Raw genomic sequence first — 24,264 nt, forward strand, 5'->3', positions numbered from 1 at the left:
TCAGGAAAAACTCAAACAGTTTGAAGAAAGGTTAGCAGAAGAAAGACATAACCGTTTGGAGGAACGTAAGAGACAACGCAAAGAAGAGAGGCGTATTTCTTATTACAGAGAAAAGGAGGAGGAAGAGCAGAGATTGCAAGAAGAAAAAATGCTTAAAGGTAAAAAATTATGAGACATGCACTGACTGATATTGTAGCTCATTCCTTCTTGAACCATCCCAAAATCTTTCAAAGTCAAGTATAGGTCACTGTGTTCCATTGGATAGTAGGAAATGTTTCTGTTCCTTTCCATTCGGAGGAAAGTTCTATATTCATTGCAACCATGTGCTTGTGAGAGGCATGTTTGTGCAACCACCCAACCTGCTGGCTGTCTCTCTCTGTGTACACACAGAAACACTAGGGGCAGAGGTGTGTGGAATGAAGAGAGAAAATGAAGAGGCAATAATGAATGAAGGAGGGGATAGAATAAGAATGGGAGTTGGAGAGTCTCTATTCAAAGGTTTCAAATTAGAGTTCTCGTCATCTTTCTTTCCATACATGAGGAGAAAAAAATAGAGGGAACATTGTTGCCAGACTGAGAACACAAGAATTACCATATCGGATCATTGGCGTGTTCTCTCTAGTCCAGTATCTTCTGTCTGTGGTGGCTAGTACCCGAGACTTCAGAAGATGATGCTTGGAAATCCTTAGATTGGACAAATATGAAATAACTTTCCATAGGGCAAATATTTTCCCAACCTGCTGTTAATGGATGACTGAAGCCCTGAAGTGTCAGGTCTGTATCCTTTATAAAACATCTTACAAAAATCCTGAATGAAGATAAGATTTTATCTGGCTTATGAAATAATTAGTCGCTTTTTTTGATGCGTCCTTAAGAAGAACTTCTTGCCCATACTTGAGGTACATCAAGGTTGTTATGGTGTTAACTAGTATTTCACACGTTTAGTGTTTATAAATTTGATTTGTGCAGCGATAAATAGATATCTGCATGGTTTCTTTATTACATATCTAACAGCTGTTGTGCCAGATATCAAGTTGATCAATTATTTTGTTTTTTTCCTGTCATATAGACGTTAATTACTTTCAAAAGAAGAATGCTGCTGTTCACAAATACTACAATGGTTACTTAGATGTTTGTGGGTGTGAGGAGGACTATTGTGTACCCTTTCTCTTTTTTCCTCCAGTTATAAACTGCTCTCAGAGAGCATTTGCTCTGTTGGTAGTTTATTTTATTTTTTTCAAAAGAATACAAATTCTTGTTGCAGAGCTCGAAGAGAAGGAACGTGTTGAGCGTGAAAAACGTGAGCAGGAACAGCGTGAATACCAGGAGCGTGTCAGAAAACTAGAAGAAGTAGAGAGGAAAAAACGTCAAAGAGAGCAGGAAATTGAAGAGAGGGAGCGTCGCAGAGAAGAGGAGAGGAGGGGTCTTGATGACCCACTTTCAAGAAGGGTATTGTGATTAGTTTTTTAATCAGCTGGTTGCTCTTCCTCTCTCTATATTTTGTAAGGAGTTGAAAATGCAGTTTAGGTGGGCTAATGAAAGCCGTGTAGAGGTGTACAACCCAGAAGGAAAAGTTTAGTTAAATTCTGTGTGCTTAGTTGCTTGTCTAGTTCAGAAGTTAATATTTGGGTGTCAGCAATTGACCATTTATTCATTGGCCACAGAAAATTAGTTGTCAACAAATGGAAGCAATATGTTTAAAGGGGTAGAGAATAGATTTAATTGTAGTAAGCACAGATGAATTGGGAGGGACCAGTGAGGAACAAAATTGTAATGGCTTATGCTAAAGTTGTGAATCAGAATAGCCATTAAAGGGAAACTCCAGTCTAAACATAAAAATAAACATACTCATTACATCAGATTAGAAGAGTGAAGGACTAAAAAATTTTAAAAAAATCAGAAGCTATCATTTTGAAAATATAATACAAAATCGAACTGAAATAGTGCACTTTCTCAGTAGAGTACACTGGAAATAACAATTTAAATGAAATCCAAACTCCCCATAAGTTAAATTATGTCATGATTTTGGGGATTGGTATAATAATAAAGTCATTCCAAAAATGTGTGTTACATCCTGTAACTTACCTATACAAAACTTTGCCATTTTCTAATTTTTAATGCTTGCTAATGGGAAAGCTTGTTTTAGGTCCTCCTTTGGATGTCATTCAAGGAGATACTGAAACAAGTAGAAGTACTTGTAGAAATACTCTTCTACAAATATTTTTGAAAAAGTGGTTGTTCTTAGCAAACATTTGTTTGGCTATCTAAAACCACCAGCTCATTTAATACCAGGTGACACTCTTGTCCATTACTAATTTGCCTATGTGGAAAAGTTGATTTTCAGTTCCTAGGGAACAGGTATGCACATCACCCCAAAAATGCCTTCACAACTGGCAGTCTCACTGAAAGCAAGGATTGAATGATCCTAGGTAGTTAACTGTGATCTTTTGTGTAGAGAGAACTTTATCTACGGGGCTCTCAATTTAGTACTACTTACTAGCACTACTAAATGTACATATTTTAGTACAGGGAAAACTTTTCAGTCACCAACTGAATGTTTAATCACAACTGTTACAAAAGGGCCTACTCACTGACCGTCTTTTTTTCTATTTGAGTCATTGTAATGAATGTGTGAAAAGTTATTTCCATAACAAACTGGTTGCTATAAAAACTTCCATATATCCCTTCTGGAGGAGGAGCTAGGCTTTGTAGGGCATAAAGCTCATATTGAAATACAAATTTAGAGGCTTGGAAACACCATTGACCAAGTAGCTTTAAATGTCTTTCTTAGGCCTGGTCCCCACTAAGTCCCCACTTCGGACTAAGGTACGCAAATTCAGCTACGTTAATAACGTAGCTGAATTCGAAGTACCTTAGTCCGAACTTACCGCGGTCCAGACGCGGCAGGAAGTCTCCCCCAGTCAATGCCGCATACTCCTCTCGGCGAGCTGGAGTACCGGCGCTGACTGTGAGCACTTCCGGGATCGATTTATCGCGTCTTAACCAGACGCGATAAATCGATCCCAGAACATCAATTGCGTGCCGCCGGACCCTCCGGTAAGTGAAGACAAGGCCTTAGTTGGATCCAATTTTGAAGGTCACTGTTCTAAGTAAGTGGATGGCTATATCAAAATCAGTCATTCATATGACTAATCTATAACGCAAATGTATCGTCTTCTATATCTTGTACAGAAACTTTTTTTCATTAGCGAATGCAATTGTTTCAGGATTAGATAAAAATGGTCTATTTTTGTTTGATAGTAGGAGAAACTTCGCTTTGTAAAATGGATCATTGATTATTGCTATGCCTAATATTCACTTCCAAGGATTTAACTGTAAAAATGTCATATGCTAAATAGTTTCTGTGTAAAATGGAGTGTCTGTGAATCACAAAAAAAACTGTTAGGTGCTTTACAAACACAGAACAAAAAGATGGTCCCTGCCTCCAGAGGGTTTATAATCATAATTATAAAATGAGAGAGACAACAGATTGATATTGATAGGGGAATATAAGGAAACAATAAGGCAGTATTAGTCAGCATGATCAGCAGTATCAGTGCCCCAGGTGCTTAACCGTTGTCAAATCTTTTTGTAGGCATCACAACAACAGAGAGTTTGAAGGAGGATAATAAGGTAGCTTTGCAGATGATTATGGGGAGCTTCTCCCAAGCATAAGGCATAGCAGGGGAGAAAGCACAAAGGTGCTAGTTTGAAAATTAAGCATGTGGGTAATGGACGCTGGCATCAGTGGCCAATCGAAGGCAAGAGTCAACATTTCAGTAGCAAATAAGAGATGAAAGGCTGTAGAGGGCTTTTCTTTGAAAGTGAAGACAAACAGGTTATATTTGCGATAGAGGAGGGGTTGCCACTGGAGGGATTCAAAGAGGGGTGGGTGACATGATGAAAGCGATGCGCTAGAAGAATGATCTTTTTTGCATCAGTATTCTGAATGGATATGAATGGGGCACAACTACATTTGTCAAGTCCAGAGAAAAGGAGGTTGTATTTGAGATATGAGATGAGGTTGGATGAGAGTTTTAGTGGCGTGGATGGATGAGAGAGAATTTGCAAGATTTAGACATAGCCTTAATGTAGGGATCTAGAGAGGGATCCAAGTCAAAGATGACGCACAGATTACAGGTCTAAGTGACAGGCAGGATGGTGGTGATGTTCACAGTGATTGAAAAAGGAGGTGAGGTGGGAAGATTAGGAGCACTGTTTTAGCCATCTTGAGCTTGTGCTAGATATCTAGACATCTAGATAGACTTCATAGACACCTAAATGTGTAAAGGTACTCTATATCCAGAGTACCTGTAAACACTTATTGTTATAAGGTTTTACTTGGTTATAGTGGGTCATATCATGTAATGAATGAAGAACACTTTTTAAAAAGTTGAATTGAAGTGACTGGACATCTGCTGCTGTTTATGGTAGTACATTAGTTTAAAATGTCTGTGGGTTGAGTTCTAATATATTTCTTAGCTAAAAAATCTAGCTGCTGCTTAAAGTCACACTACAATATTGCTCATGTACTTAATTAGCTCTAGTAAACTTTTTGTTGTATTAATCTAGAATTTAAACCTAAAGAAATATTGTTTGTATCATATTATCTGATACGTCTGTTCCTTAGCTCAGCCAATTTACAGTTATTCAAGCGTTACATTGCAGAGAACATCAGCTTAATTGGTGCTAGAGCATGATGTGAAGTGAATGGATTGCAAATATTAGAAGTTCTGTATTTTTGTGCTACCAAAGCTGATGCTACTGTTTACCTGTGGCGAATATAGGAATCTCGTTGGGGTGATAGAGATGCTGACAACACCTGGAGACGAACAGCTGAGCCAGAATCTGAATGGAGACGAGCACCACCAGAGAGGTAAGTAGAGGGAAATCCAGCATCATGGTTGTTGGGCCCCCAATTTGTAGGCACTCTTCCTGTTGTCAGTCTGAATAGCCTTTGCCTCTATTATGGCCAGCATTTGCATCTTTGAAAGTTATCCTCAAGGGGTTTTTTAAACTCCTTTATAAGGATTCCAAAGTAAGACAGAAGGAGTATAGCTATTTAAAAATGCAAACGGGGAAGAGGGGACTTGTGATAAGATATGATAAAGACCCATCCAAACTCTATCGTACTTTTATCCAAGCATCCTTTTATCTAGAACATTGAATACAATTAAACTTCCTGGTTTATTTAAACCTTTACATTAAAACCAGCGGATGCCACCAAACCTCTAATAAACCAGCAGCTGATTACATGATTTTTCTTTTGCTAAATCTGCAGCCTAATCAACCATCATCTTTACTTAAATGATTTGCTGCAGAGCTCAAAATGAGGGAAAGAGAGTGACTAGATATAGACTTCGTGATGACCTATCATATTAGGAATTTTCCATTAAGGAATTGAGACAGATATCGAAGAACTATGTAACAAAAATTCAAAGCCTTGCAAGAAATTCAAAATCCAGGATAATTTACAGAAGCTGAAAATATATGCTGCAAGCTGAAACTAAGCTCCAAAGAAATGTCATGAATTGAGAAGGGAAATAAACTGAAAAGGGAGAGTTTAAGGACTCAGTATTTTGAGGCTGTTCTTTTGCTAAAATGCTTGTCCTGGGTCTGACTGTTTTAGGATATTTGGGTACGTTCACTGATAACTGAGAGGATTTTGAGAATGACTGCATAGAAGGAGAAATATTGGTCTTTGGGAGCTCTGTGCATCTGTTAGAACTTTTTTCTTTCTCTTACATGCAGTTAAAATATTGAGAGGGGAATCAAAATCAGTACAGGCTAATATGCAAGACTATTGAACGTTTTCTTGACCAATTCTTTTAATTTGTCCCAAGAGAGTATTTGAAGCCAAATCTAGCCATAATACTTTCTGACATTGCTTAAGATGAAGGGTAGGGGTCCTGTATTATTTCTGCACCCAAAAGTCTCATTGGTTTTAGTGGTAGTCTGGGTGTACAAGGAATATGTTAATTTATATTGGACTCTAGTGTAGTAATGTAGATTTGACTGCAACTGAATAAAATGTTCAGAAATCTATTTCTGAATTAAGGCAGAGGCAGTGATATAGAGGGCAGAACACAGAGCAGTAGCAGGAACAAATATTTAGTTTATGCCTATAGCTCCTAGCACAAATGGTGTCATGTTGGAATCGTCCCATGGACACCAATAAAGGTAAGGAAATTCAGAGATTGTCTCACAAACGTAGATTTTTCACTTGAAATCATTTCATTCATCACTCAAATGCCAAGAGCCATATGACAGTCCATAATCGTGGAACTACTTGTAGAGTGCAGGCAGGCACACTGATTACCCAGGACTTCAGGGTGGTCGTTTTAGCTGTCAATTTGTCCTAGTTGTCTTCAACCTTTTCTGGACCATGACCTTGTGTTACAACAGGAAATAATTGCAGATTTCCCCCTCCCTAGCCATAAGGAGAGGGTAGTCCTGACACATGCTGGATGTGTTTGCAAACCCCAGGTTGAGAACCTGTGGTCTAGTCAATGGAGAGTCAACCTTCACCATACAAGGAAGATGGTCAACATAAGAAACAAAAGAAAGCATAAATCTCTTAGAATCCAGGCAACAAAATTAGTCATCTTCCAGATAATATCTGCAATTTGCCAAAACAGCCAAGGAAAATAAATTTATAACTGAATAGAGAGGCTGTGCAGTGTGTGTCACAGAGTGAGGAACTTATCACCCCAAAAAACATTATATAAAATATTACCTCTCCATCAAAAAAGCAGATTGGTCTTTGGCAGATGGCAGTTGCTCTAGAATGCACCTTCAACAGGAGTGTCTGTTTCCAGATCACCCATTTTAGGGAAAATAGAGATTGTTCACAACAAGCACTTCTAGTTCCTGAGAGGGATCAGAAGACAACCCTGGAATTCATCAGAGGAGATGATATTATTTCAGCTATCATAGAAATGTAGGGCTGGACAGGACCTCAGTAGGTCTTGTAGTGTATTCCCTCTGTGCCAAAGCAGGAATAAGTATATCTAGACCATCCTTGATAGATGTTTGTCTAACTTCTTCTTAAAAAAAATCAGTGATGGTGATCCGTTGCTTTTGCATGACTCGTATTGCTCCCCAGAGGAGCCCCAAATAGCTTTTCATGTGCTTCTGATAATGGAAAAAAGGCCTGACGTGTATTTCATGTGTGTATCTTATGTACTTTTTGAGGTATGAGTGAGCATAAGAATTCTTAAACTATCATCATCCACCAGGATTGGGGAGATCCTAGTACCAGATCTCCCCCATTTTGATTAGCATGAAACTTGGCAGAAAAATTCTACCTGAATTGCAAAGGCATCCTACTTTAAACCTCATCAACCTTATAATGGAAATTGGGTTGCAGTCTTGAGTGTGGAGTGGCTGCTGCCATTCTGTAATGAACTGAATAATAATCTTGTCTGATCATTAGTTTTTGTTGCAAAAAGATATCCCCCTATAGAACATTCTGTATGTTAGCCTCTCACAAGTGTGCATGTCATTCCCTATATGTTAGTATGTTTGACTGAGATTACAATTCGCTTTCTAACTTCAATAAACATACTTAATTTCTAAAGGGAATTTTAGTAGAGAGCCATATTCACAGTTGAAAGAGCTTCCAGTTGCCCCTAATCAGTACCTATCTCCTGACTTTTCTTTCCATCTGAAGAATTATTTCACAATTTTGAAGGTACAAAGATTAGCAGAAGTAATTGGCACAGTATTTTACAATTACCTTCTTAAGATCCTGAGGAATCTGAGTTATAGACTTTCTTTTGCTATGGTTATAGATATCACTACTTCTGTCAACTTAGAGCACCCATACAGCTAATTTTGTTAGTGTTCCTAAACAGTCACCTTTCACCAGAGACTGAGTAGGAAAAACTTTAGCTTGAAAGAGAATTCTCCGATTTGAGTGCAAACAGGAGTCTAGAATAGAATTGCTGTCTCATTGTTTGTTAAAGGTAATTGTACTCTCCCTCATTCTGGAAGAAGAAACAGGAAGCTGTAACTCAGATTTTTCAAGATTGTTGAGGTATGGGTTGTGTCAAATTAACAGCGGCATACTCTCCCCCTCTTGTTGGAATCCTGCATTATTATTTTTTTAACCAAATCTTTGTAGTTTACCTCTAAGCAGTCCAATAATGTGCATTTTTACTTTTCAAATTCATGAGAAATTCAAATCCAGGTTAACACCTTGATTCGTAATTCCTAAAAGATACACATCACCCTCCATCTTCATAATAAACTGTCCCTCATTCCCCACAAATAGTTTGTTTAATTTCCTAAAATTGGGAGGAAACCTTCACCTCTTGACAGAACCATGGCTTCTGACCTGTATAAATATGTAAAATAGATGCCATCCTTACTGTATTTAGTGCTGTTGTGAAAGAAGAGGTGCAGGCCAAATATATATATAGAGCACTTGGTGAAGCATTAAAATAAACAATATATCTTGGATAATGACAAGTAAGAAAGCTCACACTCTTATCCAGTGGTATCCAATCTTTTCAGCTTTGAGGACCAAACATATTTCAAAAGCTCAGGGAGCCACAATCAGTATTATGGCACAGATTCTGCCATTGCTGTGCTCCCTTTGCATCACTTCAGAATGGGGTAGTCCCCAGAGGGCATAGTCAGTCTGTCAATATCCTGTACCTCCCTACTTGCAGCCACCTAGCACAGAGGGTGAGGAAGATGAGAGGCCGGGAGCGCATTGTCCTCTGACCATTCCAAGTTGGATTATGACCCCAACGGGACTGTTGCCAGTTAAAGCATTCCAAGGCTGCTGTGATGGACCTGTGCGTGATTGTTGGTTACCAACTTCTGGACTGCACTGTGTGGCTGTGTGAGGCAGGGAGGAAGAGATGGGAGCCATCCTTTAACAGTCATTCCCTTAGACCAGTGGTCCCCAAACTTTTTACCTCATGCCCCCCCTCATCCCTGTCCACACCCTCAGAGCCTGGGCGTGGAGTGGGGCTGCGGCTCTGGGAGGGGGGGGGATGCGGACAGGGGTAAGTCCCCTCCCCCCGCCAACTCCTGTACTCCACCGGGCCAAGAGGCACAGGCAGAGTCGACGGGGGAGCGTCAGCAGTCGACTCACCGCAGTGAGTAGATCAAAGTATGTCGACTTCAGCTACGTTATTCATATAGCTGAAGTTGCGTAACTTAGATAGATTTTTACCTCCTCCCCCACCAGTGTAGGCCAGGGCTTAGACTCTGGCAGAGCCCCTCAAATGCCTTTCCTGCTCTTCTTGGATTCCCACAAATCAGCAGGGAAGAGGCAGTGGAGCAGCCAGACTTATTCTCTTTGCAGTTCAGCAGGTGGCCAGCAGGGGAGCAGCTGTAGCCTAGAAGGGACAACAGCTGCTCAGAGCAGTTTCTGGGGCAACAGGGGAGGTGATGCCTCCTACCTCCTTTTGACAGTGATGAGGCTGATTCAGATGCTTCCAGTTAGAAATAGCAACTGGTTGGGGAACGTATTTTCAACTTGCAGTCAATTGCACACTTTCTTCATAACGAGCACCTTCAAGGGCCACAGGTTGGACCCGCTGCTCTAATACATAAACCTTTCTTCACTTTTCACCCTTTTCATGTTGTTTAATAGGGAATGGCGCCGTGGAGAAGGGCGTGATGATGAAAGACCTTTCCGAAGAGGAGATGATCTACTTAGACGTGGTGGTGCTGAAGAGAAAGAGCCTTCTTCCCGGGAAGCAAATGAAGACCGAGCCCCCAAGCGGGATGTGGAAGAGGACGGGGAACCCAGGCGGGGCATGGACGAGGATGGGGAACCCAGGCGGGACGAGGATAGGGAACCCAGGCGGGATGAGGATGGGGAACCCAAGCGGGATGAGGACGTGGAACCCAGGCGGGGCATGGACGAGGATGGGGGACCTAGGCGGGGCGTAGATCAGGACAGAGGGAGTTGGCGCACTGCAGATGACGACAGGGGGCCCAGGCGTGGCCTGGATGACGACAGGGGGCCCAGGCGTGGCCTGGATGACGACAGGGGGCCCAGGCGTGGCCTGGATGACGACAGGGGGAATTGGCGCACTGCAGATGAGGATAGGGGTCCCAGGCGCGGGCTGGATGAGGATAGGGGTCCCAGGCGCGGGCTGGATGAGGATAGGGGGAGTTGGCGCACTGCAGATGACAACAGGGGACCCAGGCGGGGCTTGGATGACGACAGGGGACCCAGGCGGGGCTTGGATGACGACAGGGGACCCAGGCGCGGTCTGGATGACGACAGGGGACCCAGGCGGGGTCTGGATGACGACAGGGGGAGTTGGCGCACTGCAGATGATGACAGGGGACCTAGGCGTGGTCTGGATGACGACAGGGGACCTAGGCGGGGTCTGGATGATGACAGAATTTCCAGACGAGATGAAGACAGAGGCCCCTGGCGTAGTGCAGATGAGGATCGACTCTCAAGACGTGATGAAGACAGAGGTCCATGGCGTGGTGGGGATGATGACAGAGGGCCCAGGCGTGGTGATGATTCAAGACCTGGTCCTTGGAGACCATTTGGTAAACCAGGTAAAATAATTTTGTAATTAAACTATGGATTTTTTTCATAATTCTATCCCTCTTCCAAAAATGAAATTAGCTGAGTTTAGTATGATGTATATTAAGTACTAGATACTTGAGATAGCAGAAATAACTGGATCTAGCTCTGTGTGTTATTTTTAAACCAAGATTAGGTGTGTTTCTGAAAGATACGCTCTAGTTCAAACCAGGAATCAGTATGAGTCTATTAATTTTCTGTTGCAAATGGCTGGATCAATCTGGCTAATTTGGATGCCCCTCTCATTTTAAATGATCCTTTTCATTTTACTGTTGTGTTTTTTTTTTTTTAGGGTTTTTTTTTTTAAATCAATATTTATTGCTTCTGTAGCAAATATTTAAAGGTCAAATATTAATGCTGGGAATTCACTTGTCTTGTGAACTAACCAATGTGAAATAAAAACTTTAATGCCCTCATGGAGCAGAATCAGCTTTTTACTAGACTAATGCAGCTTTGGCTCCCTTTCCTTTTTAAACTATCCCAGAGGTCAGCCTCTTTTAAAGAGAATTTGGAATTCATCAGCCAATAAGCTGGACTTCGGTACCTCTGTGGTTTTGTGCATCTTTTTATTTATAGCATGCAAAAAATATTTCCAGTCAGTTATTTGAAGTCTTAGCTGGTAATGGCTATTACAGTTGTTTTCTGATTTCCTGTAGTGCTTAGCTAGGTCTGAACTGTTGAGTGTATCGCCAATACGTTTATCATCTTCTGGTCACTTTTTTAAAGTTGTAATTAAGAAAAAGCACAGATGTTAAATGGAAACATTTAAGTAACTAAGATAATTCTGAAATCCAATTCCAACATGATCATAAGTGAATAAACCCCAGTGCTCACCCTCCAAAAGCTTTTCCTTTCTCCCTCCAGAAGAAAGACAGGATGAACAATGTGTAATAGAGGAGTACTACTAATACATGCAACTGAGAATCCTAGATTATTAAGTGGTATCGCAAGAGGCATCGGGCAAATTGATCTGATTGGAAATAATAGTAATTCAAATTTTAAATGTAGTAGCCATGATCCCCAAATTAATGATGATTTCTGATAAAGTTCAACATGTTTAAAATCTTTTTCCCTTGTAGACAGGGCTGAGGAAGCCATGGCTGTTTGAGGGTTATGCTAATGCCCTGTTACTTAGTGTTTATTTTGACATTTCTGTCAGTGAGCCCCCCTCCCCTCCGAGCGCTGCAAAGTGCCATTGTAGACAGTGCACCAGCGCTGGGAGCTATTCCCTTCGTGGAGGTGTTTTTTTTACACAGCAGCAGCGCTTTAACGTTGCTAGTGAAGACATGCCCTAAAAATACAGATTTTATTAAGCCCTTTGCTGAACTACTATGGGGAGTATGGATTTCTTCACGTGAATGAGGCACCTGACCTACATTACATAGGTACTTCTTCAAGTCTTTGTGGCTCCCACTCAAGGTGGGAGCCAAATGGACAAAAACTTGAAGCAGAATCACAGTTACTGTGAAGGCAAGTAAACCCTTCTCTCTCGACTACTCCAAGTTTAGTCAGGTAATAATTTGATTCCTTTTGTTACTAACAGGTGGATGGAGAGAACGAGAGAAAGCTCGTGAAGACAGCTGGGGACCCCCGCGAGACTCCAGACCTTCGGAAGACCGTGAGTTGGATAGAGATAAAGATATTGATGAAAACGAAAAGGATCGCGAGTTTGACAAAGATCGTGACCTTGATCGGGATGATCGCTTCAGACGTCCAAGGTTTGATTTTTCTATTGTTAACAATATTGATAGAATTAATGGACACAAATCTGACATCAGGAATCAAAATACTCAAAAACCAGTGGGAGAACACTTTAACCTGTCTGGTCATTCAGTGACAGACCTGCGGGTGGCTATATTACAACAGAAAAACTTCAAAAACAGACTCCAAAGAGAGACTGCAGAGCTAGAATTGATATGCAAACTAGACACAATCAACTCCGGTTTGAATAAGGACTGGGAATGGCTGAGCCATTACAAACATTGACTCTATCTCCCCTTGTAAGTATTCTCACACTTCTTATCAAACTGTCTGTGCTGGGCTAGCTTGATTATCACTTCAAAAGTTTTTTTTCTCTTAATTAATTGGCCTCTCAGAGTTGGTAAGACAACTCCCACCTGTTCATGCTCTCTGTATGTGTGTATATATATCTCCTCAATATATGTTCCATTCTATATGCATCCGAAGAAGTGGGCTGTAGTCCACGAAAGCTTATGCTCTAATAAATTTGTTAGTCTCTAAGGTGCCACAAGTACTCCTGTTCTTCTTTTTGCGGATACAGACTAACACGGCTGCTACTCTGAATATTGATAGGAGTTTTGTAAAAGTCATCAGCTTTTTTCTCTTTTGTGAAATTAGTCACATCTTTAAAACAATAAACAAATTATATTGATTATTCATATTGTGAAGAAAACCCTAATTGTTCCCAGAAGCAGCCACAAAATGTTTTACTATTCGCTTTTAAATACACCTCTACCCCGATATAACGTGAACCGATATAACACAGGTTCGCATACAACGCGGTAAAGCAGTGCTCCCGCGGATCAGTGCTTTAGCTCCCAGCCACGGTGCTCCGCTTCCCACCGCCGGTGAGTGCAGGGAGGTTAGGGAAAGGACACCCCCCATACTCACCTGCGGCAGGAAGCGGAGCACCGCGGCTGGGAAGTGGTGGAGAGGAGCGGGCTGGGGCCGGGCTGCTCCGCTTCCCGCTGTTGCCGGTGAGTGCCTGTCAGGGGGTGGGGTGTGTGGATAGGGGTCAGGGCAGTCAGGGGACAGGGAGCAGGGGTTTGGTAGGGGGTGGAGTCCTGGGGGTGATTAGGGATGGGGGGTCTCTGGAGGGGGTGGTCAGGGGACAAGGAGCAGGGGGGCCAAAGCAAGTACGATATTATGTGGTCTCACCTATAGCGCGGTAAGATTTTTTTGGCTCTGGAGGACCGCGTTATATCTGGGTAGATGTGTGTGATTGCAGTCCTTTTCTTAGTCAGGATTGAGCATTGACCTTAGGTTTCACTAAAATGAAATCTTAACTTTAAACACTCCAATAATTTTTTCTCATAAATGGTGCTGTGTGCCTGGTACAGCATCACGTTGAAACTGTCTGTTTCAAATAACTTGTCATTTTTAACACTGCTGTGTTCACTGCAGCAGAAGCCAGAGTATAAAGGGTTAGTCTTACTTTTATTTATTTTTAAATGGCAAAAGGGATGAGGCTGGCTGGAGAAGAGGACCAGCTGAGGAAGTTTCCAGCTGGAGAGATTCAAGTCGTCGAGACGAATGGGATAGAGGTGGTCGTGACATGAGAGATGACCGGGGTGGTCGTGACCTGAGAGATCGGCGTGCTGATGATAGAGATAGAAGAGGACCTCCAATCAGAACAGATCGTGAAGAAAGTATGTTTGTTTCCCCATACTAGTTGAAATATTTGTCACCGGAGATCATTTAGGGTATGTCTACACTACCCGCCGGATTGGCGAGCGGGGATCGATTTATCACATCTAGTCTAGACGCGATAAATCGACCCCCGAGCCCTCTCCCGTTGACTCCTGTACTCCAGCGCCGTGAGAGGCGCAGGCAGAGATGACTGGGGAGCGGCAGTAGTCGACTCACCGCGGTGAAGACACCACGGTAAGTCAATCTAAGTACATTGACTTCAGCTACATTATTCACGTAGCTGAAGTTGCGTAACTTAGATCAATTCCCCACCACCACCACCAGTGTAGACCAGGGCTTACACTAATGGCCCCTTTACATCGCTCTGGTAATGTAAAAGGGCCTTAAAATGGAGTAAATTACATAAATACCCAGTTAAGGTCCCTTTTACTGTCAGTCCCTACTGTCGGAGTGGTATAAAGGGAAGATAGATTCTTGTCATTTGGGATATAGATCAGAAATGAAAGAATGAGACTATTAAAAATGTCACTAGGAGTCCTGGGTGAAATGTTTTGGGGCAAATAGTTTATTCACCAAAACATGCACCGTTGGCAGGCCTGAGGCTATTCACGAAAGTTTGCTGGCCTGAAAACAATGTGTCAGTCCATCCCCCTTGACCATCTTTAGCGCTGTAGTTAGGGCATTTGCCTGGGATGCAGGAGACCAGGTTTAAATCCCCATTCTGGAGCAGAGACTTGAAGTCCTGCCTCCACCACCACACCCCCGTGAGCACCCTAATCACCGCGTTACAAGCTGTTCTGGGGTGGGTTGCTCTTAGTCTTTCCTATTGAAGCAATTCCATTTTGCAGAAAAACTTAAATATTGAGCCAAAGAGAGAGTTGGAGATGTGGATTCAAATCTTCTCTCTGCCTAATTTAGAGGAGGGATTTGAATCTACATCTGACTCACACATGAGTACATTCCCTCATTACACCCACAGTGCATGTGCTTAAGTCCCATTTGCTTCAATCCAGAATAGGGATGCTGCCCTGAATCTGGTCCTAACTGATAAAAATGGTGCAGAAAATGCCGCACAAGACCTCCTGATAAGTGAAAGGAGGAGGAACTGGTTTTCAGCGCTGAGATTCTTCTTTTATACTATGTTAAGTTTGGTATTTGAAAGTGTTTTCCATTTAACTTCCACATTATTGTAAAACTGATTATGTTCACCTTCTTATCTCTACTGTGAAATAAGTAGTTTCCTATGCAGTTTAGCATTCCAGCACACTCTTGTGTGCAGGAAGAGGTGTTAATAACCCAGTGAAACTTCTGCTACTTTTATCTTTGCCTAAAAGCTGATACTATTTGCAGGGGTTTTTTGAGACAGGGCATACCTAAAACCTTCTCCCCGTTCACATGAAATTTGGGGGTTTTCAGTTTTTAGGATTCATTTTGTTATGAAACTCGACTGTTTTCTAGCCAGATATTTTAAGGGTCAAGATTTGATACTTATGGGCTAATAATTATTTATTTTGTTTGTTTTTTAACTAAACAGTTACTTTATTATAATGTACATTAGACAGAGCTCTAGCCAGATTAAGGCTAGTTCTGAGCAACTGAAAAAACAACAGGTTACTATTGGCAGGCTTTCATTACAATACTGTGAAATTAAACCATGGGCTCTAAAGCTGGGTGTCACCACCATCTGTATTGTTACATGGGAGCAGTGGTTCCAGTATGGCAAAGTTTGAGAACCACTAAATTAAACTATCAGTGCTGGGCTTGTTGATTTAAACTCTTGTAAGGGACTGTAGTAATACAAAAAAAGTGGTTTCTAATGATCTTGCGCATTTTTAGCGAGTTCATGGCGGCGTGGTGACGACAGAAAAGAAGAACGTGGGGAAGAGCGTGAAACTATCCGGCGAGCTGCTCCGGCTCCAGCTCCTACTCCTGTTCCTGCTGCTGCTCCCGCTGCTGCTGCTCCTCCTATTTCAAAAGATAGGGAGAGGGATGCAGAGAGCGAGAAGGGGTCCTGGAGAACAGAAAAAGAACGAGAATCTCTTCGTCGCACTAAAAATGAAACAGATGAAGATGGATGGACCACTGTACGACGTTAATTCAAAAACTAAACACAGTTTAAACAGGTGTTTTAGGGTTGATTTGAGCAAATCCACAGATTATTATATTTGTGCTTTATAAACATTCGGAATTGGTATTCTTTGACAAATGTTTTGAGATAACATAAAAGCATGAGCCTGTATTACTTACTCATATATAGATTGATCATGCACAAAACTAGCAGCAGAAGGTTGGAAATTGAATGCCAGTTTCTGATGTGACAAATGTTGCATATTTCACAGATCACTTGTTGCTAAAATAAAAATGTGAACTCTGTAGCTATCTTGAGCAACACTTATATCTCAAACTAAAACAAATGGATCTTTTTTTAAAATATATAATTCTTAATTTGGAATGGGGTATGATTTATATCACCGAACATGCAGTTGAAAACACATCTCACATAAAATGGTCACATTATTGAAAAGATGGAGCTGGATTAATTTCCATAATTGGCCAAGATCAACTATAAAAACCCTTCCCCTACTGAGGTATTTTTGAGGGCAAGAGGTTTTTGTGAGGTATTTTATCATCTGAATTCAGTAAGTTGTTTAAATTTAAATAAATTACAATAAACATTCTGAACATTAGCTACACTGGGATATTTTCTATGATTTTACTTGAATGCATATGAAACCATTTTGCAGTCGTTCTAAGAAGGAATATTGCTGCAGTGTGAAACAACAAAACATCATTAGACTTTAGAACTCAAGCGTTATGGTCCACATACTGCTGAGTATTTTGTTTTGCCAATAGCATAACTGCTTATTCCATTACTGGATAATTCATGCCTTTCAAGCATTTATAAATATTGTCATATTTAAAATGTGTGGTTTTGGAGGAATTGTTCAGATTTTTTTCCCCAACTTTGTCTTCAGGATAAATGCTTTCCTTTTCAACAAGTGCTTTGTAGTAATGGCTGTGTTGACTGACTTCAATTTTGGGGTGCAGTAACAATGTTAATCATTAACTATCTGGTCTTATTGAAGCCAACACAGAATTTGCTGCTGTGTTTCTCTTCAATGATAAATAAACAACTTATAGAAATAGCTTCTACTGTGTATTGACTTTTTAATTAACATTACTGATGTATTTTTATACGAAAAAGGCAAGCTGCTTAACTTACTCCCTTCCTCCATACCTACCCTTGTCTGTCCCAAATGAAAGAGAAAGTAACTTGCCTCTTGTATGGTGTTCTGACTGGGAAATGTGATCATTCATTTATGACAAACATGAACTTAAGTTGTTATGCTCCTTCCCTTCTCCTGCACCCTCCATGAAAAATCTTCACCTCCATAGCGTTCTTCCTTTGAGGGTTGGATGGGAGTGTCTTTGGAGTCTGTCAGCTCTGCTCCTTACTTAGCCATAGCAATCGCTGCAAAGCAATACCCTGGACTACCTCTGTATCCTCTTATTATTCTGTGTGAGATGGAACTAGACAATAGGACCCAAGTCTCTGTGATAACATAGTACACTACCCACAAGTTCTCATTGGACAGTCTTTTGATGATACTTGAAGTTGTCCCTAAAGTGCACTCAGTCTAAAAAAATGACTATACAAACCAATTATTTTTCCCTTTTTTCTGGGTAAAACTATACTTGTTTGGAGTACATGATATGTATAGTCATGGCTCTCTTTTCTAAGATTCTGCCACTATGGAATCCTTCCCTTGCAACAGACATCAATTCCAGAATCTAAAGTTTACATTTAAAATAACAATTTGAGTCCTTGTGACAACTTTGAGAACATGAATAAACTACACACAGACATGTCTTCAGGTCTGCACACAACCTAAAGGAGTCAGAGATGTGACCTGCTCCCATTCATCTTAGTGGCCTGTTAACTCTGAAACTTGAAGATGGCAACTTTAAATTGTAATGTTTACTGATCATTTTAGTAGAGAAATATCCTCTGATGTGCCTGCCATGCCGCTCCAGGTGCCAAAAGCCACAAATGACCAGCTCTAGTTACTGAAACCTCCTCCCCAACAGCTTCTGACAATGCAACTATGCATTAATACATAATTGGATATTTAAAAAAACCTGTGATGATCAAGTTGTTTCATGCAAATTAAAAACTACTGTACTGATTCACTCTAATAACCCTCATTTTTGTAAATTATCAGTTGAACTGCTAGAGTGTGGTTCAGCTTGCTCATTTTTAGGGGTGTACTAAATTTGTTCTATAGTTGCAGTTCACTGTTAAATTACTCCCTTTGCATCTTAATTTGTGTGGTGAGCGGGTAGAGAAGAGATGCAATCAATTTTTTTAATGCTGATTTTTGCATTGTTGCCCATACATGAACTGCTAGCTATATGTTTTATTAATTCCCTGTGTATTTTGAGTCATCTTGGATTTGCAAGTTACCAATGAACTAGAGGAACATGTATGGATCACTTACTAGCGAAGTACTGTATATACATATTTTCTGATGAGTCTGTGGTGGAACATCACTTTGTTCACTCTCTTTTTCACTTAAATTGGAAACTAGGCTACTTTTGTAGTAATGGAATGCTTGGGTTGCAGATACTGTAAAACATTCCCCTACATCTTGACAAGATTTACCATTGCATTAAAAAGATATGACTAAATTATGTGAACTTTTAAAACAAAAGCTAAAATTTAAGCTTAATCTGAATCTTACACTTCAATAATGCAATGCTACTACAGGGCTGAGTAATGTTGCTGTAATATACTTCAGATACTTGGCTGTACAAGCATCCCTGTAAAATGTTACTGTGGTATTATGGCTGTCAGTCTAGCTTACTATTCATCTTGTATGAATCCCTCTGACATGAGCCATCTTGAGATTGTCATTTTAAATGCAGTTCCATTTACTAGGTTGTGTGTCAAAATTGCTTCTGTACCCTACACATGTTACTTCTAGAAGATAAAGGAAGCAATTCTTAAAAGACAAGCTCTTTGCTTAACCCTCTTGTGATTCCTAGGGTTTAGATTACTATTTATTCAGGTAATTTAAGAAATCTAAATAAAACCACTTGCTGAAGGAAATACTGATAAGTTACAACAACATTCATGGGCATCAGGGTCGTAAGAACAGTAAGGAGAGACCCAGTTCTCAGACATGAGAATTCAGTCTTCCTCTAGAATAGAGACTGCAGCTTGGATTCTAGCATTGGATGTGGTATCTAGACAATCTGGTGGAATAAACTTTTTGCAAAAGGTTTCCCAGCCTCATTAGTGACACAAGGATGGTGCTTGGAAATACTATGAGTGGCCAAAGTGAAAAAAATACCTTTTTGGAAAGACAACTAAGTTAGATTTTAGAAGTTTAGTCTTAAACTTAACCATAGCTTTTTGTTTATAAAATGTTTTAAAGGGAGTCATTCTACAAAGGATGAAGTACACTTTTTTATAAAAAGTGGTATTAGTGCTCATACTAGGAAATATCCTAGTTGTAAACCTTTGACCCTAACATATCTTAACTGATCTTTTCAGAGTTGGTTTGTTGGAGCTTAACTCTTCAGGGTCAATTTATTAAACTATAGTTTAATCTCACCTGGCAGCTTCTTAATTACTATGGCAAGCTAGTACATGTGGTGGGTTCTTCAAGCAACTCTGGCCTCTTCAACAGCCAGGCTTGTGTGTTGTGGGATGAGCAAAGTGTCAAGAACTGGCATATACCTCTAAGGGTGGTTAGGTCATAGTCAACTGATTTTTCCTCTTAGAAAGAGAGGAATTTGTGAAGCAACAGCTCCACTAAGGAGGGAGGTTATTTTGATTCCTTGAAAGATTCCAGTCATGCTAACAGAATTGTTGGCATAAAGTAGCATGTTCTCTATACCCCACCATATCATGCTAGCACCATGCAGGCACCTCTGCCTACACATTTGACAGCACTGTCCTAAATTCTCTGAATGTGGGATGTGTAAAACCAAGAACGCTTTTCATATGGTCTTTTTGCTCCCTTTGTTTACACCAGTGCAGTGGGTAACTTGTACTAACCTTGATAGATAAAACATTGCTGAAGGAAATACTGTTAAGTTACAACATTCATTGAGCATGTAGGTAGGAAGAACATTAAATAAGGACACATCCAGTTCTCAGAGATGAGAATTCATTCTTCCTATAGAATAAAGACAGCAGCTTAAATTCTAGCAGTGGATGTAGTTTATCTAGACTTGCTGTGTACATTAAGTGTACTGACACTTTCCACATGAAATACATGCTAGGTAATACCCAAATTTAATTGGACATACTCCAGATATTCCAGTAAAACTGCCATTGGCAAATTGTACACTGAACTGGTCTATCAATTTAGACTAGCATGTAGCCCCTCAGAGGGGACATTCCCCTGGTCATATTTGCTATTGTAAGTAAAGTTTTTGCATTACAAGTCAGTTTATTAAATTCTCACTTACATATGAATGCAAATACTCAGAAGTAAGTTCTACTGGGGAGGTGCTCTTACAAAGATCACCTGTGAAATCCCACAGAAAACAAGCAGTTTGGAGGGTCTAGAAGTACAGCTTTGAGATAGGTAAATAGGGATGTAACTATGAGCTAAAACATAGTACACAAATGGACATCCAGAGTGAGGAAAGTATAAACAGCATATGGTTAAATAAGTTGTATTGATTTTAAGTTTTATACTTAATGAGAGTCTCCCTTTAATAAAACAAACCCAACACTAGCTTTGGAGTTAAGCAGAGAATTAGCAGACTACACTACTCTCCCATTAGAAACAAGTAGTAGCTTGATCACTGTTAGAACTTCCTAGCTTTTAAGGAAGTTAGAAAATTGTTCATATGTACCAAGTACTTCAGACTGTAAATTTACATAACTGTCCTGATAGCATTTTTCTTACAAGATATGCAGCCTTAAAATAATCTTATATGCAGTCCAGTTGCAACTGTTAAATTAGCCACATACACATGGTATTAATTTAAATGCAGTTATGCTCTGCAATACTCCAGAGCATCATCAACTGTCTACCTATATAAGAGAAATGAAGTGTGTACAGTATATTACTAAAAAAAGAGGGATTCACTGCATGGAACATTAGTAAGTCTTTTCCCCCATTCTTTTACATTGTAAGTAGTGAAGGGGAAAAACGCTTTGCTTGGTGGAATCTAAATTTGCTATGCTGAGATAAAAATCTACCTCAGGATGGAAGTTTAAACTTTAACCTTTTGGATCATGTTGTCCAAACCTGTTACACAATGTGATTAAGACTACAGTACATGAGTCAGACTACAGTTTGGCCTTGCTCTGTAGTAGAGAACAACTATTTTCTAGCTGAGGCCTCCATTGTAAACAGTACCTCAGCACAGCCCTGAGGTAGTTTCAAAGAAGTCTTGCACAGAGAAAGCAGCAGGGGGCGTATTCTCATTTGTTTTATAAATGATTTCTTACAAGAACCCTCAAGCAGCTTTTGCATTAAAAAACAAACTAGGGCTCTTTCCTCCATCCACATTAAAAGGCGCTTTGTTTTCTTCGCAGTAGAAGAGCATGGTAGCTATTAGAATCCACATTACAAGTCAGAGGAACGCAACAAGAACTTCTTCCCACTAATTATGCATTAGACAGGATGCAATGCATTGCAGCTACTATAAAATGGTCCATCAAACCCAAGAGTGTTGAGTGATAATCTATAAATAGCTACAGGGTAGCAAAACAACCTAGAAAACATGATTGTCCGTTGTTTAAAATACCTTGCCCCTTACTGTACATTACCACCTTGTAGTGGGTCTAGGTGCACATGTGGGGGGAAAGAAGAGAGAACAGGCTTAACTCAAATTTGTGATGCCTTTACTTCACTCTATAAAACAAAAATTCAAATTTAAACAGCACCATTGCCACCTGTGGCCAGTATGGGGCTTTACAATCTCGACAGTGTTTATTTTTGGGTGGGAGGGAAAGGGAATTTAGAGGAATAAAAGTTAATTTCTAGACTAATGGAAGGGGGGGGGGAGAACAGTAAAACAAGAACCCTAGATCAATACAAAAGAACTTGTGAACACAAAGGGGAGCTCCCCCAACACTAAAGAGTGCCATATGATCATTCCTGATCTCAAAATCCCCACAAACATCAGTAACTAACAATTCATACTACCTACTTACAACTAATGTTGTTTTGTTAGAGGACAGTGCAAACACAACCACGAGCAGCCAAATACAGCATAATTTCCCCTCCCTACCCTGTCGAGCTCACCCTTAAAACATAAAATTTAAAAACATCAATTCTTCATTTTGGCTAGGATACTGCAAAAACAGAAATTCATTTGCTTAGCAGTACAGAGGCCTTTTCTTCAGAGATTCTGTAAAATATTTTTTTAAAACGCCTCCTCTCCAATAAACCAACATAAGCGTCCCCATGGGAGCGCCCTACCATTCAATTTCATCTTATCCCCCTTTTAAAAATTAGATATATATATTATACAATAAACAAATACAGTGCATCTAAACTGCATATTTATAATTATATAGAGTTAACTTCAGAGCCCAGCTTCCCTGGATGCTAAGTATACAAACTAGAAACTATCATCATTATAGTACATAAGCCAAGGAGCTTTTTACATTCTAGTCTCCCACGTTGAATATATTAATGTGTTAAAGAGAACAAAATGCAATCCGCTGTAAGACACTCTTTAAAAAAAAAAAAACTGAAGGTCTTTTTTTTGTGGGCCACACACAAAAAAATTGCTGTCGGGTCGCTTTCTATTGAAGCGGCCTCAGTCTAAAGGGGAAAAAAACCGAACCACCCAACAAATCCACCGCCAACAAAACAAACAGTCCCGAGGCCAGGAGGCTGCAGCCCCCTAGCGGAGTTTCTTGCCCAAGGCGGTCCTGGCGTTTCGGAGCTGCTGCTTGGCGGCACTGGCCTGCATTTTGGAGAGGGGGCAGTACTTGATGGTGTGGGCATTGTCCCCACTGGCCCCGCAGAGGGGGCACGTGTATCTCCGCAGCACGGGGCACAAGACCCGGCCGTCGGGTCCCTTGAGGATGTGCGTGGTGTAGAGGGCGACGGCTTCTTTGTTATTCCTGCAGAAGACGCAGACCTGCAGCTCCGGCTTGAGCAGCCGGGAGCCCGGCTTCTGGGGCGCTTGGAGCCGCCCGTCGCCCAGCCCGCCGCCCCACGCGTGAGGCGAGCGGTCCCGCTGCAGGTGAGCCGGGGAGCAGTTAAAGACCAGCGCGGCGGGGCTGGCGCGGCCGGAGAAGGGGCTGAAGTCGGCGAACCGCTCCTCCAGGAAGCTCTCGCCGTGGTGGTGGCTGCACAGGTCGAAGTCGTGCAAGTGCAAGGCGCCTTCGAAATAGGGGGTCCCCGCGTCTTCCTCCTCCTCGTCGTCCTCCTCGTCCTCCGCCGGAGCCGGCTGCACGGTGGCGGCCACCACCACGGAGGAGGGCTGGGTCCCGAAGCCCTTCTCCTCGCCCACGGCCTTGGTGATCAGCGTGGCCAGCCCCAGATAGTCATTCCACGAGTTGAACGCGTTCCCGTAGGCGGAGTGGCTCTTGGCACCGTAGCGGGCGCCCTGCAGGAACTCCACGGGCTGGTGCTGCTCCAGCTTGCCGGGGGGGAACGTCTCCATCGGAGGCTCCACGCCACGGGGCCGGGGGGGACCCGAGTCCCAGCCGCCGCCTCCTGCGCGCTGCAGCCGCCACTCCGGGACTCGCCCCGCACGCACCCAGCCGAACCCGCCCGCAACCAACGCAGCTCTGCGCGGCGGCCGCTTCGCTCGCTGGCCGCGGCTGCTCTCGCTACATCGGGGGAGGGGAGAGAGGAGGCGGCTCAGCCCAGGGGCCGCGGCAATTGGCCACCAGCCAAAGCAGCGCCCCCCGCCCGGCTCCACCGCTCAGGCCGCCGATTGGCTGATGCGCTAAGCTGCGTTCAGTCTCCTGCAGCTGTGTGTACACGGGCGGGGCCGCCCCTCGCCTTTGATTCGGAGCAGGTGAGAGGCCTCCAGCCCCCTGCTACGGTGTCTTGGGGAATGCGCGCACACACACACACATACTGCATCACATGGGGTAGCTAGGGATGGGCCCAAGCCTTCTTCACCACTGGCAGCTGGGCATTATACTGTGCAAAAATCAGCATCCTGGTGCCAAGTTGTGCCTGGATCGCAGAGCTAAGACATTGCACTAAGTATCGCCCTTCCTACATAGGGGTGGCTGGGGTGTTTTTCTGTAGTTCACTTCCTCTGCATTCCATGTAAGATGGATGCAGTGATACTGGCCTACCTCAAAGGGG

General features: G+C 41.9%; 2 protein-coding genes across 5 annotated transcripts in view; one reads left to right on the forward strand and one right to left on the reverse strand.

The window, feature by feature from the left end:
• EIF3A (eukaryotic translation initiation factor 3 subunit A) overlaps nucleotides 1–17,104 on the forward strand; it is a 49,161-nt gene extending 32,057 nt beyond the window's left edge. Inside the window, exons 16-24 of one of the 4 annotated variants that reach the window (XM_034777896.1) lie at nucleotides 5–158; nucleotides 1,265–1,449; nucleotides 4,788–4,876; nucleotides 9,611–10,104; nucleotides 10,135–10,171; nucleotides 10,202–10,539; nucleotides 12,111–12,285; nucleotides 13,769–13,956; nucleotides 15,794–17,104. In XM_034777896.1, the coding sequence (XP_034633787.1) occupies nucleotides 5–158; nucleotides 1,265–1,449; nucleotides 4,788–4,876; nucleotides 9,611–10,104; nucleotides 10,135–10,171; nucleotides 10,202–10,539; nucleotides 12,111–12,285; nucleotides 13,769–13,956; nucleotides 15,794–16,053 (1,920 nt within the window). In that variant the 3' untranslated portion in view covers nucleotides 16,054–17,104. Of the gene's footprint in view, nucleotides 1–4; nucleotides 159–1,264; nucleotides 1,450–4,787; nucleotides 4,877–9,610; nucleotides 10,540–12,110; nucleotides 12,286–13,768; nucleotides 13,957–15,793 lie in introns of all 4 variants that reach the window. The other 3 variants (XM_034777894.1, XM_034777895.1, XM_034777893.1) reach the window with 3 other exon arrangements.
• Nucleotides 17,105–21,077: 3,973 nt separating this feature from the next.
• Nucleotides 21,078–24,005, reverse strand: NANOS1 (nanos C2HC-type zinc finger 1). The gene has a single exon (XM_034777898.1). It carries the CDS (start codon nucleotides 23,603–23,605, stop codon nucleotides 22,838–22,840), a length of 768 nt encoding a protein of 255 aa, XP_034633789.1. The 5' UTR covers nucleotides 23,606–24,005; the 3' UTR covers nucleotides 21,078–22,837.
• Between the last annotated feature and the right edge of the window lie 259 nt (nucleotides 24,006–24,264).

The sequence above is a fragment of the Trachemys scripta genome, chromosome 7, assembly GCF_013100865.1.
Source record: "Trachemys scripta elegans isolate TJP31775 chromosome 7, CAS_Tse_1.0, whole genome shotgun sequence".
NCBI lineage: Eukaryota > Metazoa > Chordata > Testudines > Emydidae > Trachemys > Trachemys scripta.

Bases quoted from the DNA above. Each gene is read 5' to 3' on its own strand.
- NANOS1 (XM_034777898.1), bottom strand. From the start codon at position 23,605: ATGGAGACGTTCCCCCCCGGCAAGCTGGAGCAGCACCAGCCCGTGGAG.